This window comes from Myotis nattereri (genome assembly GCF_964212035.1).
Source record: "Myotis nattereri genome assembly, chromosome: 17".
Taxonomy (NCBI): domain Eukaryota; kingdom Metazoa; phylum Chordata; class Mammalia; order Chiroptera; family Vespertilionidae; genus Myotis; species Myotis nattereri.
In genome coordinates, this window is record NC_138092.1 from 39894145 (window position 1) to 39912033 (window position 17889).

General features: G+C 40.5%; 1 protein-coding gene across 7 annotated transcripts in view; it reads right to left on the reverse strand.

The window, feature by feature from the left end:
• STAU2 (staufen double-stranded RNA binding protein 2) overlaps positions 1–17889 on the reverse strand; it is a 226977-nt gene that overhangs the window by 104654 nt on the left and 104434 nt on the right. For 6 of the 7 annotated variants that reach the window (XM_081111012.1, XM_081111015.1, XM_081111010.1 and 3 more), the window contains one exon: positions 11327–11634. In XM_081111012.1, coding sequence (XP_080967138.1) covers positions 11327–11634 — 308 coding nt within the window. Of the gene's footprint in view, positions 1–11309; positions 11635–17889 lie in introns of those variants that run through there. The other variant, XM_081111013.1, reaches the window with a different exon arrangement.

Here is a 17889-nt window from a genome sequence, read left to right on the forward strand (position 1 = left end):
AAGCTGGAAATTTAAGGAGACGGCAGAAACGCTGAAAGCTAAGAAATGCAAAGAGGATGGCCTCCAAAATATGAGGATAAACTCAGCCCAAATAATTATGAAGACACTGGGAAGACGGCAAGAGAAAAGGCCACAGCTGGAAGCTGAGAGAAGTAAGTGGGGATATCAGCTGAGGAATGTCGTATGGGAGAGGCAAAACTTGCACTTTCAGTTCAGACTGCTTAACTGAGTACTTGACCAAAAACAAAAACAATAATCTGCAAAAGAAAAAATGATAGAGTTGCTATAACATATTATCCACAATGCCCATTTTTCAAACAAAAAACAAAACAACAACCAGGAAAGGGGGACCCACATTCACCCACAAGGCAGTCAATAGAAACAGATTCCTGCCCGAGATGGTTTGGCTCAGTGGATAGAGCCCTGGCATTCGGACTGAAGGGTCCCAGGTTCGATTCCAGTCAAGGACACATGTCTGGGTTGCGGGCTTAGTCCCCAGTAGGAGGCATGCAGGAAGCAGCCGATCAAGGACTCCCTCCCATCATTGATAGTGATGTTTCTCTTTCTCCTCTTTCTCTCCCCCCGCCCCTCTCTCTCCCTCTCTCCCTCCTTCCCCACATCTTTCTCTCTTTCTCTCTCTCCCTTCATCTCTGGAATTAAAATATATAAAAAACAAAAACATAAAAGCAAACCCATAAAATGTCTAGGAAAAAAGTAAGAGAAAATCTTTGCAACCCTGGAGTAGTCAAAGATTTCTTAGATAAGGCCAAAAAGGCACAAACCATATGGAAAATTGAACTTCATCAACATTGAAAACTTCTTTTCAATTTTTCAAAAGATGCCATTAAGATAATAAAAAAAAAGTCACAGGCAGTGAGATAATATTTGTAACAAAAAAAAATGCATACAGCATATATTTTTTAAAAACTGTTATAACTCCATAAAAAGAAAATGCTCCAATTAAAAACTGGGCAAAAGATGTGGACATTTCACAAAGATATATAATTTGGCCAATAAACACAATGTAAATAAGCTCTTATTGCCCTAGCTGGTTCAGCTCAGTGGATAGAGTCTCAGCCTGTGGACTAAGGGTCCCAAGTTCAATTCTGATCAAGGGCACATGCCCAGGTTATGGGCTCAATCCCCATTGGGGGCATGCAGAAGGCAGCCAATCAATGATTCTCTCTCATCATTGATGTTTCTATCTCTCTCCCTCTCCCCTCCTCTCTAAAACCAATAAAAATATATTTTTTTAAAAAGCTCATATTGTTGGTCACCAGTGAAATACAAATTAAAATATAAATGAGATACTACTGTACCATTCATAAAATAAGACTGATCACTGTATGCAGCCCTCATACATTGCTGGCAGGAATGTAATGATACAACACATTGAAAAATAATCTGATAGTTTCTTATAAATTTCTATGTACACTTACCATGTGACCCACCAATTCCACTCCAAGGTATTTTTCCAAGAGAATTAGAAACATGTCTGCACAAAATCTTATACGTGAATATTCATAAAAAGCTTCACTCATAATAGCCCCAAACTAAAAACAACTCAGATGCCCATCAACAGTAACCTGATCATTGTGGCATATATCCATGTAATTAACTAGTACTTAGCAATAAAAAGGAACAAACTAATGATATATACAACATAAATGAATCTTAAAACATTATATTGAGTCAAAGAAAACAGACACAAGACTGTGCATGCCATGTGGTTCCATTTTTATGAAATTGCTGAAAAGGTACAACTAATCTTTAGTGACAAAAGGATATCCTGGTTGCCTGAGCCATGGGGAGGTGAGGAAACAGGCTGCTGAGAGGACCAGGAACTTGGTCACAGTAATGGAAATATTCCCATCTTGGTTGTGGTGGTGGTTACATGTTGGTCTACATTTTTCAAAACTCATCAAAGTGTACAATTAAAATGGGTGTGTTTTATTACATGTAAATGACACCTCAATAAGGTTGATTAAAACACTGAAAAGTGTAGTTACCTGTCAGAATGGCTACCATCAACAAATCAACAAATGACAAGTGCTGGCAAGGAAGTGGAGAAAAGGGAACCCTAGTACAATACTCGTGGGAAAACAGACTGGTGCAGCCACTGTGGAGAACAGTATGGAGTTTCCTAAAACAATTAAAAATGGAACTCCCATTTGACCCAGTGATCCCACTTCTAGGAATATATCCTAAGAATCCCGATACACCAATCAGGAAGAATATATGCACCCCTATGTTCACAGCAACACTATTTATAATAGTTAAGATCTGGAAACAGCCCAAGTTCCCATCAGGAGATGAGTGGATAAAAAAGCTGTGGTACATTTATACCATGGAATACTATGCAGCAGTAAAAAAGAAGGATCTCTTACCCTTTGAGACAGCATGGAGGGACCTGGAGAGTATTATGCTAAGCGAAATAAGCCAGTCAGAGAAAGACAAGTATCACATGATCTCACTCATATGTGGAATCTAAAGAACAAAATAAACTGATGAACAGAGTGGATCCAGAGACATAGAAGCATGGAACAGACTGACAAATTTCAGAGGGAAGGTGGGGGTGGGTGGCATGGAGGGAGAGATAACCATTAACCAAAGAACTTACATGCGTATATGCATAACCCATGAACACAGACAATAGTGTGGTGAAGGCCTGAACGTGAGGGGGGTAGAGGGGAGTGGGTCGGTCAATGGGGGGGAAAAGGGGGACATCTATAATACTTTGAACAATAAAGATAAATTTAAAAATAAATAGGGGGAAAGTGTAGTTATCTTTGACACAACAGTTAGACACTAAGTCACTGCTTATACATCTCATAAATAAACTTAACTAGTCGCACAATTTCCAAGCAGCTGTTACCTTAGACTATTAACACCCTTTGAATTTATTCTATGTGCTCATGTGACTATCTGCCCTTCCGCCTGTTCCCCCTACAACACATCCCACTCTAATGCTAGCTCCATGACGGCAGAAACCTTGACTGAATTTATGCTGCATCCTCAGTGCCAACAAGTGTACCTGGCCCATGGCAGGTGCTCAATGCATTTTGCTTGAATGAATGAATGAATCCCTTACATGTTAGTACTCATCGGGATGAATACTCACTAAGCTCTCCTAGGCCTTTGCCCATTCCTGGTCAGTCTTCTATCTATGGTTTCAATTACATCTACATACCAATGACTCTGTGTCCTACACTCTCTTGCTGATCACCGGACCCATTACAACTGCCCACTGGACATCTCCATTTGAAAGTCCCTCAGGCAACACAAATTCCACATGTCTAAAGTGGAACTTGTTAACTTCCTCTGTTTGTTCATCTCATCTATACTAAAAATAAAACCTTGTCTCAAACATATCATTCACATTACCTTCCTTTCAAATTCCTTCTTTTCTCACAAACTCACATTTACCCTCTCAAATTCCTAACGGAAGACTCTATTTATTATTATTCCTCACAGTCTCCATTCACTCACTACGTTAAATCCAGTGTCCACCCTGAGCAGGCCAGTCACAGCAGCCTCACAGAAGTCAGCCACAGACATCATGTCATGTTCTCAATTAAACGAATTCTCTCTTAGGCGACTGTGCTTTCAGCCCCTTCCTCTACGCCCACTGCCTCTGCCTTAATTCGATCTTTGTCATTTCTCTCCTAGATTTGTGCAAAACCACTCTAACTAGTCTCTCCACCACCAGTCACTCTTTTGTCTAGTTCGTCCTTCTCAATGCCTACAGAATTATTTTTTCTGAAATGCCAAAACCACGCCACTGCCCTTTCAAAAATAAGTCAGGCATCTCCGCCTAACAGCTAAACTTCAAACTACCAGCAACACACACGTCTTCAGCCTCCCTGCCAGCCACGTCCACTTTGAACTCCAAGCATTTTCTCAAACGCCATGCCCTTTTGTCTTCAGTACTTAGCGGCTTCTGCCTGCAATTCCTTTTTCTTCTTACCCACCTTAAAATGCTGTGTGCTCTTTAATGCTTCATTCGAATGTCTCCTGTTATGGATTCTTCCCTCATTCCTTCAGTCAGAGCTGTTCGTTCCCATTTATGATGAACATATGTAGCCATACCTCAAGTGGACACCTGTCAGGTGACACTTACTATGACACTTACTGTAGGGGGCAGGCATTACAGACATCATTTCATGCAGCATGCTAGGAATCTTTCGTTCTTTTTATCTAACACTCACCCCTGGAGACAGGGCTAATTTGTGATAGTGGGCAATCTTAGGCATTTCTACCCGTCTGCTGTCCAACTTGACCATAACTCCCCCTGTGCCCACTGGCCCAGTGCTGGGCATGATACCAGCAGGTGCAGGTATTTAAGTACTTTTCCAGAGTGAATAAACACATGGCCCATTTCCTGTTCATCCTATTCAATGGGATGATGTCCTAGCCTGATTAACTTCATATCCATGTAATTCTTCGCACTTACACTGAAATTACTGAAAACTATCCTTTTCTCTTAATAAGAGCTTTTCAAGCTGTGAACTTTATATCATCTTTCAACAGTAGCCCTCATCTTCTCAAATGTTCCCTTTCAGGACTTGATTCTGGACCTACACATACTTTTTATTTAAAAGAGGACTGTACTACCGATAAACACATTTCAAACGTTTGCAACTGTCCCTTATCTCTGGCAGCTAAATCTGTTTTTTGATGTGACTGTGTTAAGATGGTAGAACTTTCCAGAACCTAAACTCAGTCAAGGTTTAAAATGAATAATTTCACATAGGGAAATGAGTAAACTGGCTACTAATAGGATGTTTTGCTTGGGTTGTCCCTCAGGTGTGTATTTACATAATAAAATTTTATCTTAGAATAAAATCCAAAGTTCCCAGCACATCAAAAGAGACAGAATTTTTAAATGACTCAGACTCAGTTGTGTATATAGTTGGGGGCAGAAATACATGTATTAATGAAATTTAAGAAAGCCACTGTCCACCACCACACACTAGCCCAGGGATGGTGAACCTTTTGAGCTCGGTATGTCAGCATTTTGAAAAACCCTAACTTAACTCTGGTGCCATGTCACATATAAAAATTTTTTGATATTTGCAACCATAGTAAAACAAAGATTTACATTTTTGATATTTATTTTATATATTTAAATGCCATTTAACAAAGAAAAATCAACCAAAAAAATGAGTTTGCATGTCACCTCTGACACGCGTGTCATAGGTTGGCCATCACTGCCCTAGCCCTACCTACAAGGACCAGTCTCAAACACTGTGCTGCAGTTTGATTTAAAACAAGGATCTGCTGCCCTGCCAGTGAGGGTCAGTTGGTTGAGCGTCGTCCAGTGCACCAGGAAGTTGACTGTTCAATTCCTGGTCGGGGCACAAGCCTGGGTTGCAGGTTTGGCACCAAGTAGGGGGCGTGCAGGAGGCAGCCGATTGATGTTGATGTTTCTTTCTCACCGATGTTTCTCTCTTTCTCTCTCTACCTCTCTCTCCCCCTTCCTCTCTTTGAAAACAATAAAAACATATTTTTAAAAATAAAATAAGAATTTCTTAGCAAAAATGTACCAGGCGCTTCTGCTTGCTCACAAAGTAATGTATGTAATGCCTACTTCACCCTCTGCTAGATCGTCAGTCAGTCCACGAATGGCAGTTCGTTCCCTTGTTTCCCCATCAGCTCCTCGTCCGCGGTTCTCAACCTGTGGGTCGCGACCCCTTTGGTGGTCGAACAACCCTTTCACAGGGGTCGTCTAAGACCATCCTGCATATCAGATATTTACATGACGATTCGTAACAGTAGCAACATTACAGTTATGAAGTAGCAACGAAAATAATTTTATGGTTGGGTCACAACCTGAGGAACTGTATTTAAAGGGCCAGAAGGTTGAGAACCGCTGTATGAAGGTGCCCTCGGATGCCAGAGCAGGTCGTTTCCATGTGCACAAATCCCATGTATTCCTCACACGGTTCTCTTTCTCAAGAGTTGTCCTGGGTGAGAGGAGAACAATCATGAAATGTAAGCCAGGTTATTCATGGGGGGGTGGGGGGTGGGGGGGGAGTGAGACACAGCCTAATGCTGGAAAGAGGAAAACATCATCTCAACACGACCTACAATGAGCACAGGTATGTCAACACCTGCCTGACGGGGACCATTCATCTCTCGTCGCTGAGAAAAAGTCGCCTCGCTGCCAGCCTTTCCTGGCAAAAGGAAATGCAGTTCACCTTTAGATGAAACATAATTTATTTTTTCTTCAGAAACTTCATTTTCAAATAACTCCAACCAGAATCCTCGTGTTGGGCTGGAATCTCTTCTGACGCAAACTGAGAAGGCTGCCGACACGGCTGCGCGGGGAGGGCTCGCAAGGACGGCCGTTTCCCAGCCACAGTCGCTGCGGCAGGAACGGCTCTCTGGGTTTGCAGATGACCTTTTCTTTGAAATGTCTCACGTGTCTGACTACGTATGTATGCGCTGGGGCCAAGGCTCAGGGTGTGTCTTTGTCCTTCTGAGTTCCTCCACGACGTTCTGCACTGATCTGGGGTGGGAGTTAGTCCCGAGTAGCTTATGCGGTGAGAATGCACTGTTTGCTCAGGCCTGCTCCACTCTTCCCAGGGTTTCCGTTACTCATTACAGTATATTTTCATGTGCATCAGGACTTCCATCTCCAAGTGCAATGTTTTTCTCTTTAGAGCTGGAAATTTTAGCAAAATGAGTTGATTTGTGTAACTCCTCTGGTTTTGGTGGAAGTACAGCTACTATGGGGTTTAGGGCCAGTAACTATGAAAGAAGCCTGCTGCAGTCATATTAAACTTCAAAAGAAGGGAGACATATCAGTTGAAATGTACTGTTTGAAAAGAGCGTTTTCAAGTAGATGTCTCGAAGCATCTGAAACTCACCGTGATGGAAAGCCTCTCTGTAAAATACTCCTTAAATATGTAAAATAAACTAGGGCTCAACTGAGACACCAACTTCTTTATATTCTTTATGTGAGAAAAACAAATCTAGTTTATCCCACTTTGCTCCGCAGGGTTCAATAACAACACTGCTCAAAGGATGATGGGAACTAGGAGGAGCACAGAACAGCAAACTGAAATCAAACCCACCTAGAAAGAATAACTTGTTAAAATACAGCCAGCTCTCCACATCCGCGGTTCCACGTCTGCGGATTCAACCAACTGCTGGTCAGAAATATTCAGAAAAAGGGTTATGTTGTTGCTGACATGAGCTAGGTGGTCAGGTCTGTGATGGTGCATCTGTACTAAACACATACAGGCTGTTTTCTTGTCATTATTCCCTAAACCAGTGGTTCTCAACCTTGGCTGCACATTAGAATCACCTGGGAATCTTTTTAAAATCCTGATTTCTGGGCCTCACCCTCCGGAAATTCAGTTTCTTTGTTATGGGGTGGGGCCACAACATTAGTCACAGAGAAACAGAATTTCCGGAGGATGAGGCCCAGAAATCAGGATTTTAAAAGGATTCCCCGGTGATTCTAATGTGCAGCCAAGGTTGAGAACCACTGCCCTAAACAACACCATATAACAACTATTTATATAGCATTTACATTGCATTAGGTATTACAAGTCTAGAGACAGTTTAAATATACGGGAGGACGTGTGGAGGTTACGGGCAAATGCTGTGCCATTCTACGGAGGAGACTTGAACATCTGCTCACGCTTTGATAATGCGAGGGGCCTGGAACCAATCTTTTGTGGATACCGAGAGGCAAATGGAATTCATTTTGAACCTAATCATTTTCTAATGACTCATTTAAAGAAAAAAAGCAAAACACCTGCTTATATTTAATTATACAAAGATATTTCTAATATAATTAGTATGGAAAAATCAAAAAACTTAGAATAGCATAAATTAAAATGTAACAAAAAAGTATTCAAATATTCAGCTCAAATGTACAGCATTTCAAGAATGTCTTTCCCATAATAACTTTCTTTAAAAAGCCCCATGATTTTGAAACATTTTGGCATTATAATGAAAGAGTATCAAATTACACAACATAAAGCCCTGAAACACGATGACTATGATTTTAAGCGAGCTTTTATGAAATGCATGGAAGTTATAGAAGCATACGGACTGAAGCATAAAGTCTGAGGTTCACAGAACTAATGACATAAAACTTTTTGCTGAAAAGTAAGAAAACATCCAAGTTTTAAAAGAGGATAATTAAAATGCACTCAATGAATCTGCAAAGAAACAAATACTTATTTATGACAGGTCCAAAAGCTTGCTTCTAAAATGTGGTTAAAAACTTTAGGTGAGCCCAAGCAAGAATAAAAGCATTACCAAGAATGTGCAAGTGTTCAGTCACATTCTGCTCTGTGAAGTCAGCTTTATTAATAACTAGGGGCCTGTTGCATGAAGGGATTCGTGCAATAGGCCTTCCCATCCCTTGGCTTCTGGTACCAGTTTTCCTCTGGCACCCGGGACCCAGGCCTTCGCTCTGGCTGGGCTCCGGCCAGAGCCCCCCGCCCCCCCCCCCCCCCCAGCCATCAGGCTTCGCTGCTCCGCTGATCCCGGGCCGGGAGGCCTCGCGGCTCCCCTGATCCCAGGGGCGTGAGGCCTCAAGGCTCCGCTGATCCCAGGGGCGTGAGGCCTCAAGGCTCCGCTGATCCCGGGGGCGTGAGGCCTCAAGGCTCCGCTGATCCCAGGGGCGTGAGGCCTCAAGGCTCCGCTGATCCCGGGGGCGTGAGGCCTTGCTGCTTGGCTCCACCGCTTGGAGCCTACGTATGCAAATTAACCGCCATCTTTGTTGGCGGTTAATTTGCATATCACCCTGATTAGCCAATGGGAAGCATAGCGAAGGTACAGTCAATTACCCTTTTTGTCTTTTATTAGATAGGATAACTTTAATTGCAAAATAATTTAAATTACTTAATAGATTTAAGCAAAAGAATGTGAGCTTAATACCTACATTCTGGTGAGCAAATGAACTTTTAGCAATTTATAAATTTTAATTAATGACTGGATAATGAAAAAAATTAAAAGTTAAAGCAACTTAGTTTTCAGTACACTAATATAATTTTACTTTGTAATACAATATTAACTGTCACATCAAATTTCAATAGGCAAAGAAGGCCAAGGGAAGGGTTTATACAATATTCAATAAGCAATAATTATCTAGTCAGCGTACAATAACAAAATAAAAAATACTAACCTAGAAACACAGTAAAAGGATTTATTGTTTTTAAGTTCCAGAAATAAAAAAAAACAGAATAGCATGTAATTCCTAACACCCTGGCCCTCTCATTTCTCAACTACAGCCCAATTGAAACATTTAAGAAACAGGAGCAATCTATGTGGTTTTCCACCAGGTAAACAGACCTGAGAAAGTTACCTATGAAGAAATAGGCTTTAAAACTCTTAACCACAAAGAACCTTCTACTGTGACGTGAAGATGTGGATACACCTCTCAGGACACGAAGCCATTTCCCACAATCCTGGCCACTGCTCAGCGGCAGGTTGCGATGCACCAGAGAGACAATATCTCACGTCAACACCCACCTCATTCGACCAAAGAAGCCTGTTTATACTCATTAGTATGTTAAAGTCATAATACACAAATTTGGAAATTTTTAGCTTGTCCATAAATAATGAATATTACCTCTGCTGTAAGCTTTAATAAAAGGTCTAAGCAGCCAGTCCAATAATGGGGAAAACAGACTACATTCTGACTAAGGTAAAGATATATTCAAATTATTACTGTTTTCATTGCCAAGAATTAACAAATAAATACAAATAAAAAACTGAAGCAGCAAAATTACATCTACCACACCTCTAAGCAAAAAATCAATTCACAGCTTGAATGCAAATTTTGCTTCATTTCTAAAAAAAAAAAAAAATGCAGCGTTACTCGGAGACATTTCTAAATGACTAGCTTTGTAAATAGGCAGTGACTTTCTTTTCACGGCAGTCTACGCAGATTATACACAGAACTAAAAATTACTTCGCTGTTTTCCAGTATGTGGTATGAATCAAGGTCTTTTTATTTTGAACAGTGATTTATTTTCATTCTTATAATAAACAAAACCAAGTTCTAAAATTTTAACTTTAAGCGCTTAAAATTTCAGATGAAGAACCAATAATTGGTGACATTTTCTGTAATTTCATATTAATAGTCTAATGACTACCTGGCAATCAATTTGAAGGAATCCATTTCCTGTGAGAAAAAAAGAAAACATGCAAAAATCCCTCCCACACCAACAGCGCATGTTCTTTCTTGTTTTGTATCTAAACTTGTAAAATTTGTAGGAATACATGATCATTCTACATAATACAGATCTCCTAGAGTGTTTCTAAAGACAGTTACAGTTTGGGGTCAGAAGGAAGAAGACGAAGATGGGGAAGAGGTGGAAACGGGGACCTGCGGGAGCGAGACTCCCACGCACTAGCTCGCTGCAGTTCGGCGGTCCCATTAGCGGTCACGTGAGCGGTTACAGGTCAGCACAGGATGTTCAAGGCAACTACGAAATCAGAACACAGGCATTTCCTCTTCCTAGCGTTAACCATTATTTCAAAAATTCTATCCATAAAGGACTGTTGGGCGTTTTTTTCAAAGGGGAACAAAACATAAATAGGAAATAATGTTTCTATCCCCAAATTCATATAGACAACCAGTTAAGTGGACTTAGACCGCCCAGTGACACTGAATTGATGGTACCGTCTGAGGCAGGTGCCACCCCACCTGGTTCAAAACACGATCCAGTAAAGCAAATACGTGGTGTTATGCCCCAGACAACTAGAAAGCATTTCATTATTGTCCTAATACCATGTTTAATGAATCCCGTAGATAACAGACCTCTAGAATGTTGTATCTTAATGATATACCTGAATTATTACTGGCAATAGAATTCAAAACTTCAATGAGTATAAAGGCATCATTAGAAAAACTCAACCTTACTGTAAAAGGAGGGAGAACTTAGAGCTCAATACTCCTGCCAAAGATATGAAGGCAGAAATTCTGTTTGTGGAAGACAAGTGGAGCCTTATGTACTCACCCAATCAAGACCAACCAGAATGCAAAATAGAGAATTGGGGGGAGGGGGGGGGAGTTAAAAAAAAAAAAAGAAAAGAAAAAGAAGGAAGAGGAAGAAGAAAAATGGAGGAGAGCCAGGCAGCAAAAGAATCACTAGGAAGAATGAAAATAAAAGACAACGAGGCATGTGCATACGGCCCTCTTTTCCCTGCCATTTGTGTGCCTAGTAATTTACAATGTAAGTGGCATATGGGTCACACTAGCAGGCAAAAGATGAGCTTTCTGATGGATAGAGATGAAGGATTTGGAGCTAATGAGTTGTTTTGTTTTCTTGGTTTTGTTTGTGCTTTTAATTCATACCTGGAAGCCTTGAATCCTTGCTAAATATTCCAGCTGTTTTGAAGGTTGTACTGCAGAACAAGGGGGAGTAGGAGGACTTCCTTTTAACCCTATGGCTTCCGCCGTAGGAGATGTTCCATTCATAAGGAGTTCCCTGGCAATTGTGGCTGAACTATTCGAGGTGGGAGATAAACTGAAGAAAGAGCTGGAGGGTTGGTTCATATCTTTGGGTGACAAATAGCCTAGGGTATTGCCAGAGATTACTTTGTGGCGGCTGGCTTCCATCTCTTGATAAACATCAGGAGACAAATGAAGAATTCCTTTTGGAGCTATAAATAAAATGAATGAACATGGTTATTACACTTACAAATAATGGAAATAGAAACATGTTATAGCATTATCAACTCAATGATTTCCACTGGTGTAGGAATGAAATGAGAAACACTGTCCAGCAAGCATCTTCCTCATATTTGCAGAGGCAACTGCAGTCTCCATGTAGAAGCAAATAATGTATGTTTCAATATTCCTAAAATTATTAGTTTAAAAAAGATCCAACAGCCCTGGCCAGCGTGGCTCAGTTGGTTGAGCATCAATCCATGCACTAAAATGTTGCTGGTTCAATTCCCAGTCAGGGCACATGCCCAGGTTGTGTGCTCAGTTCCCAGTAGGGGGCATGCAGGAGGAAACATCTCACATCGATGTTTCTCTCTCTTTTCCTTTCCCTTCCCCTAAAAATCAATAAAAACATATTTTATTTAAGAAAAAGATCCAGCTCTGGCTGGTTTGGCTCAGTGGGTAGAGCTCTGGCTGCAGCTTAAAAGGTCCCAGGTTTGATTTCAATCAAGGGTACATGCGTGGGTTGCAGGTTCGATCCCCAGTAAGGGGTGTGCAGGAGGCAGCCGATCAATGATTCTCTCTCATCACTGATGTTTCTCTCTCTCTCTCCCTTTCCCTTCCTCTCTGAAATCAATAAAAAATAATCTCCTGTGAGGAGAAAAAACCTGCAAAAATTCCTCCCACACCAAAAACACATATCCTTTCTTATTTTGTATCCAAACTTGTAAAATTTCAAACGTTTGACCATTTGACCGGTAGCTATGATGCACACTGACCACCAGGGCGCAGACGCTCAACGCACAGGCATGGAAGCACGAACAGATTGATGAATCTCAGATTCATGCACCTGTGGGGTCCCTCGGCCTGGCCTGTGGGGATCGAGCCAAAACCCACAGTCTGACATCCCCCAAGGGATCCCAGATTGCGAGAGGGCGCAAGCCAGGCCAAGGGGCCCCACCGGTGCACGAATCTGTGCACCGGGCCTCTAGTAATAAATAAATAAATAATCCAACAAAATGATTTCAGTGAAACGTATATGCGGAAGGGAAGCTGTGGCAGAACAAGGATAAGCAATGTGTGGATGTGCAATGGGAGATCAGATTAGGAATATGCAGTGTCTTCACCCTGCAATTTAGTATTTTATGAGCTCATAAAAGAGACACAAACACTCTAATCCATGTAACAACTGAGACACAGAGGGTAAAATGAAGGCCGGGTCACTCTAAAGCTGAGGTATCATCTCCGATATCCAACGGCCTACTGGTGCTCTCCTCTTCACAGACAACTCTAGCTCATGAACATGTCAAAAAGTGACAAGATCTTCTTCCCCCAACTGACACTGTCACCTGTCTTGGTTAGCTCATCATGATACCACCATCTATCTGCTCAGTTGCCCAAACTAGACTCCTGGCAACCATCTTTGATTTACCCACAAACAAGTAGTTACCACATTCAGTCTAGAATATGCCCCTTCATCCTTAAGTTCATCATAGTTCAAGCCAGGTCATGGATAGGTTGTGACAGCAAAAGGATAGGGCTTGGGCTATGTTATCAGGTGGTGGGGTTGTAGATGCATTAAAAAAAGCACTTTCCTTTGACTACCATTTGTCTCGGAGATGTTTCAAACCATATTTCACAAGATTTGTTCTAATGTCTCTGGGTCAGATAACAACTCACAAATCACATTATCTTTCAAAATTATGGATAAATCACCACTTTTGAAGAATGTGCTCTCTGAGAGACACCGCTTAACTCCCTCATGCTAGCCCTCCCCTCTCCTGCTATTAACCTTCTGATCCAAGACCTCAATATTGATTTATTTCCTAATAATTTTTTATTTATCAATTCTAGTTGTCATACAACTATAGTTTTAGGTGTACAACACAGCAATTAGACATTATATAATTTACAAAGCCATCACCCCGATAAGTCTAGTACCCATCTGACACTGTAGTTATTACAATATTACTGACTATATTCCCCATGCTGGACTTTATGTACCTGTGACTATTTTTATAACTGGTAATTTGTATATCTTAGTTCCTTCCCCTTTTTCACCCATCCCCCACTCCACCTCCCCTTTGGCAACCATCAAAATGTTCTCTCTATCTATGTATTTATTTCTGTTTTGTTTATTTTTTAGATTCCACAAAGTGAAATCATATGGTATTTGTCTTTCCTGTCTCATTTAAATTAACATAATATTCTCTAGGTCCATCCATGCTATCTCAAAAAGTAAGATTTCATTCTTTTTTTTGACCAAGAAATATTCCATTATATATGTACCGCATCTTTTTTATCCAATTGTCTACTGATGAACACTTAGGTTGTTGGCTAGCCTATAAAATAAAACCCTAATATGCAAATCAGAATGACCAGTTGCTATGAAGCACACTGACCACCAGGGAGCAGATGCTCGAGAGGGAGGCGACCAGCGGCGGCAATCGGGCCACTGGTCACCCCACAGATGGCCCTGACCACCAGCCAGGCCTAGGGACCCTACCCTATATATTGAGAACAGTCTCATAGATTTAAAAATTAAAACCTGGCAAGGCTACTCTAACACTGAAAAAAACCGGATGATGCAGCGATTACATGCATGGACTCTGGCTTGCACATTTTGTGGTCAGCCCTGATTCTGAGACTTATAACTGTGTGACAAAGCCAATTACTTAATTTCTCTCTGCTTTAGTTTTTCCACCCATAAGATGGGGGCAATGGCACTACTGCCTCAGAAGGATCATGTTATGCACTACTTTTCATTATCAAGGCAAAAAAATGTAGCTGCCCATACAATAGCAAGATGCCTTTCACCTATATGAAAAGTATGGTCACTGGTCATGCAGTGTCCTGGATTGCGAGAGGGATGTCCGACTGCCAGTTTAGGCCCAACATCCCATCCCCCAAGGGGTCCCAGATTGCGAGAGGACGCAAGCCAGGCTGACGGACACCGACACCACCACCACCACCACTACCACCACCACCCCTGCATGCACAAATTTTGTGCACCGGGCCTCTAGTTGTAAATAATGCTGCAATGAATATAAGGATGAATGTCTTTTCAAATTAGTATTTGGGGTTTCTTCAAATAAATACCCAGAAGTGGAATTGTTGGGTCATATGGATATTCTATCTTTAATTATTTGACCAAGTCCATACTGTTTTCCATACTGGATGCATTAATTTACAACCCCATCAACAGTGCACAAAGGTTCCCTTTTTTCCACAGCCTCATTAGCACTTGTTTGCCGATTTACTGATGACAGCAAAGCTGACAGCTGTGAGGTAGTATCTCATTGTGGTTTAATTTGCATTTCCCTGATGATTAGTGATGTCTGATATGCCTGTTGGCATCTCTATGTCCTCTTTGGAGAACTGTCTATTCAGGTCCTCTGCCTTTTTAATCGGGTTGTTTGGTTTTTCCATGTTAAGTTGTGTGAGTTCCTTATATATTTTGGATACCAACCCCTTATCAGATGTATCATTAGCAAACATCTTCTCCTATTCACTAGGTTGTCTTTTATTTTGTTGATAGTTTTGCTGTGCAAAAACTCTTTAGTTTGATGTAGACCAATTTGTTTATTTTTTCTTCTGCTTACCTTGCGCAATGAGACAAATCCAAAAAAAATATTACTAGGAGTAATATCAAAGAGTTTACTGCCTATGTTTTCTTCTAAGAGTTTTATGGCTTTGGGTCTTATATTTACGTCTTTAATCCATTTTGAGTTTATTCTTATATATGGTGTAAGAAAGTGATCCACTTTCATTCTTTTGCATGTATCTGTCCAGTTTACCCAGCACCATTTACTGAAGAGACTATCTTTATACTATTGTATATTCTTGCCGCCTTTGTCATAAATTACACACCATACAATCATTGGTTTATTTCTGGGTTGTCTATTCAGTTCCATCGATCTATATGTCTCTTCTTATGCCAATACCATGCTGCTTTGATTAGTATAGCCTTATAGTATAGTTTAATCTCAGGTAACATGATATTTCCAATATTTTTCTTCTTTCTCAAGATTTCTTTTGATATTCAGGGGTTTCTGTGGTTCCATATAAATTTTAGGACTATCTGTTCTAATTCTGTGAAAAATGCCATTGGAATTTTGAGAGGGATTGCACTAAATATGTAGCTTGCTTTGGGTAGTATACTAGTAGACATCTTAACATGCTAAATCTTCCTACTCATCAGTACAGTATATTCTTCCATTTATCTGTATCTTCTTCAATTTCTTTTTTCAATGTATTATGGTTTTCAAGTACGGGTTCCTTTACATCCTCAGTTAAATTTATTCTAAGGTGTTTTATTCCCATTGATGCAATTGTAAATAGAATTTTTTTTCTTAAATTCTCTTTCTCATAGTTTGTTATTGGCATAAAAAACACAACCAATCCCTTTCTCCAGATGCCAACAAGGTGCTCCATCCTCCTCAGGAAGCTTAAGGCCGTGTCCAGCAACAGCAGGGAGGGCAGAGTGTGTGTCCCAGGAAACCTCAGGCAGTTCCTTACCATGAAAGAATGAAGAGGGAGTTGGGAATGGGGGTAGGCAGGGGCCAAGCTCCATGGGGTTTTACCTTGATGACATTAAAATATATGAGTTGTAGCATACAGGCCTAACCCAGTGGTCAGCAAACTGCGGCTTGGCAAAACACGGCTCGAGAGCCACATGCGGCTCTTTGGCCCCTTGAGTGTGGCTCTTCCACAAAATACCGACTTCTGCGCATGGGCCAAAGAGCCGCATGTGGCTCGTGAGCCACAGTTGGCCAACCACTGGCCTAACCAGTGGACACAGACCACAGGAGGGTGAGGGCATGAGTGGGGGGATGGGGTGTAATGTGGGAATAAGGACACATATGTAATAACTTAATCAATAAAAAAAAAATACATATATGAGTTGTTATTTCTTTAATTTATATGCCTTAAACTAATATATCAACCCTATTTTATGGATTTAAATTATGCCTTTTTGTTAGTTTTATAATCAGGAAGAAATGTCAATTAAAAAGTTTTAAAGCAAACATATGCACTAGAAAAGAATAAGAGAAATCTCCATAGCCCAAGGAAATAACTTTTAATATTTTGTTCTGAAGATATGCTGTTAATATTTTTATTCATTTTTTTAACTCGAAAAAAATAAGTTAAACCATAGAAGTACCATATGATCCTGTTGTTGCTTACAAAACAATATACTTCTAGTACTAATTTTAAAAATATTTTATTATATGAATTGTTTTCTTAAATAATTCCATTTCATTGGACATCTAATTTGTCTCTGATTTTTTGCAATTATAAACAGTGATGAACATTTTTGTAATTAAATCTTTGTTCACACAAAAACTCATTTTGTTAAGTTAGAAGCAGAATTGCTAGTTCATAGAATATGTATTTTAGGGTTTTTGATACTAACAAATTACTCCAAATTGGTACAACTCCAAAAAAATTTGTACCAATTTCACATTTCCCTATTAACATAGGAAAGTGCCTTTTCCCCAATTTTTTGGTATTGGATTTTTTTTTTTCTGGTCACTGTTCTCTGTTACTGTAGATAAGTGGGATAAGTGGCAAAAACTTTTTAATAATAATATCCAAACCGAAATAGGAACAAAGGTACCTTCAGCCCCACCCCCTGGCCTCTGGAGAGGTGATAGGGCCTGGAGGCAAGTGACAAAGGCCAATGATTTCATCAGTCATGCCTATGTGATGGAACTTCCATGAACACCCCTGAATGATGGGGTCTGGAAAGTTCCTGCCTTTCTAACACATCCGCATGCTGGGAGGACAGTGTACCCCAACAACACAGGAACAGACATTTCTATGCTCCTGACTTCTCCAGATCTGGCTCTTTGTAGTATCTCTTCATCTGGCTGCTCATTTTATATCCTTAATAATAAACCAACTGATAGTAAGTCAAGAATCTTCCTGAGTTCTGTGAGCCAATCTAGCAAATTATCAAACCTGAGGGGAGGGGGATGTTAAGAACCCCAGGGATTTATAGCGGGTTGGTCAGAAGAACAGGTGGCCATGTGAGACCTATGACTGATACCGAACCTGGGCAGTCTGTGGGACTGAGCCCTTAATCTGTGGCAGTGTCAGAAATTACCTGAAATGTGCAGTTTGCTATATTTCAATTATATCTCAACAAAGCTATAAAATATTTGCCAATTTGGTCAGTGAAATGCCATGTTATTGATTTTTGTTTTTCACTAGCTGTATAAACACAATATGTAAATCTTATTTAAAGG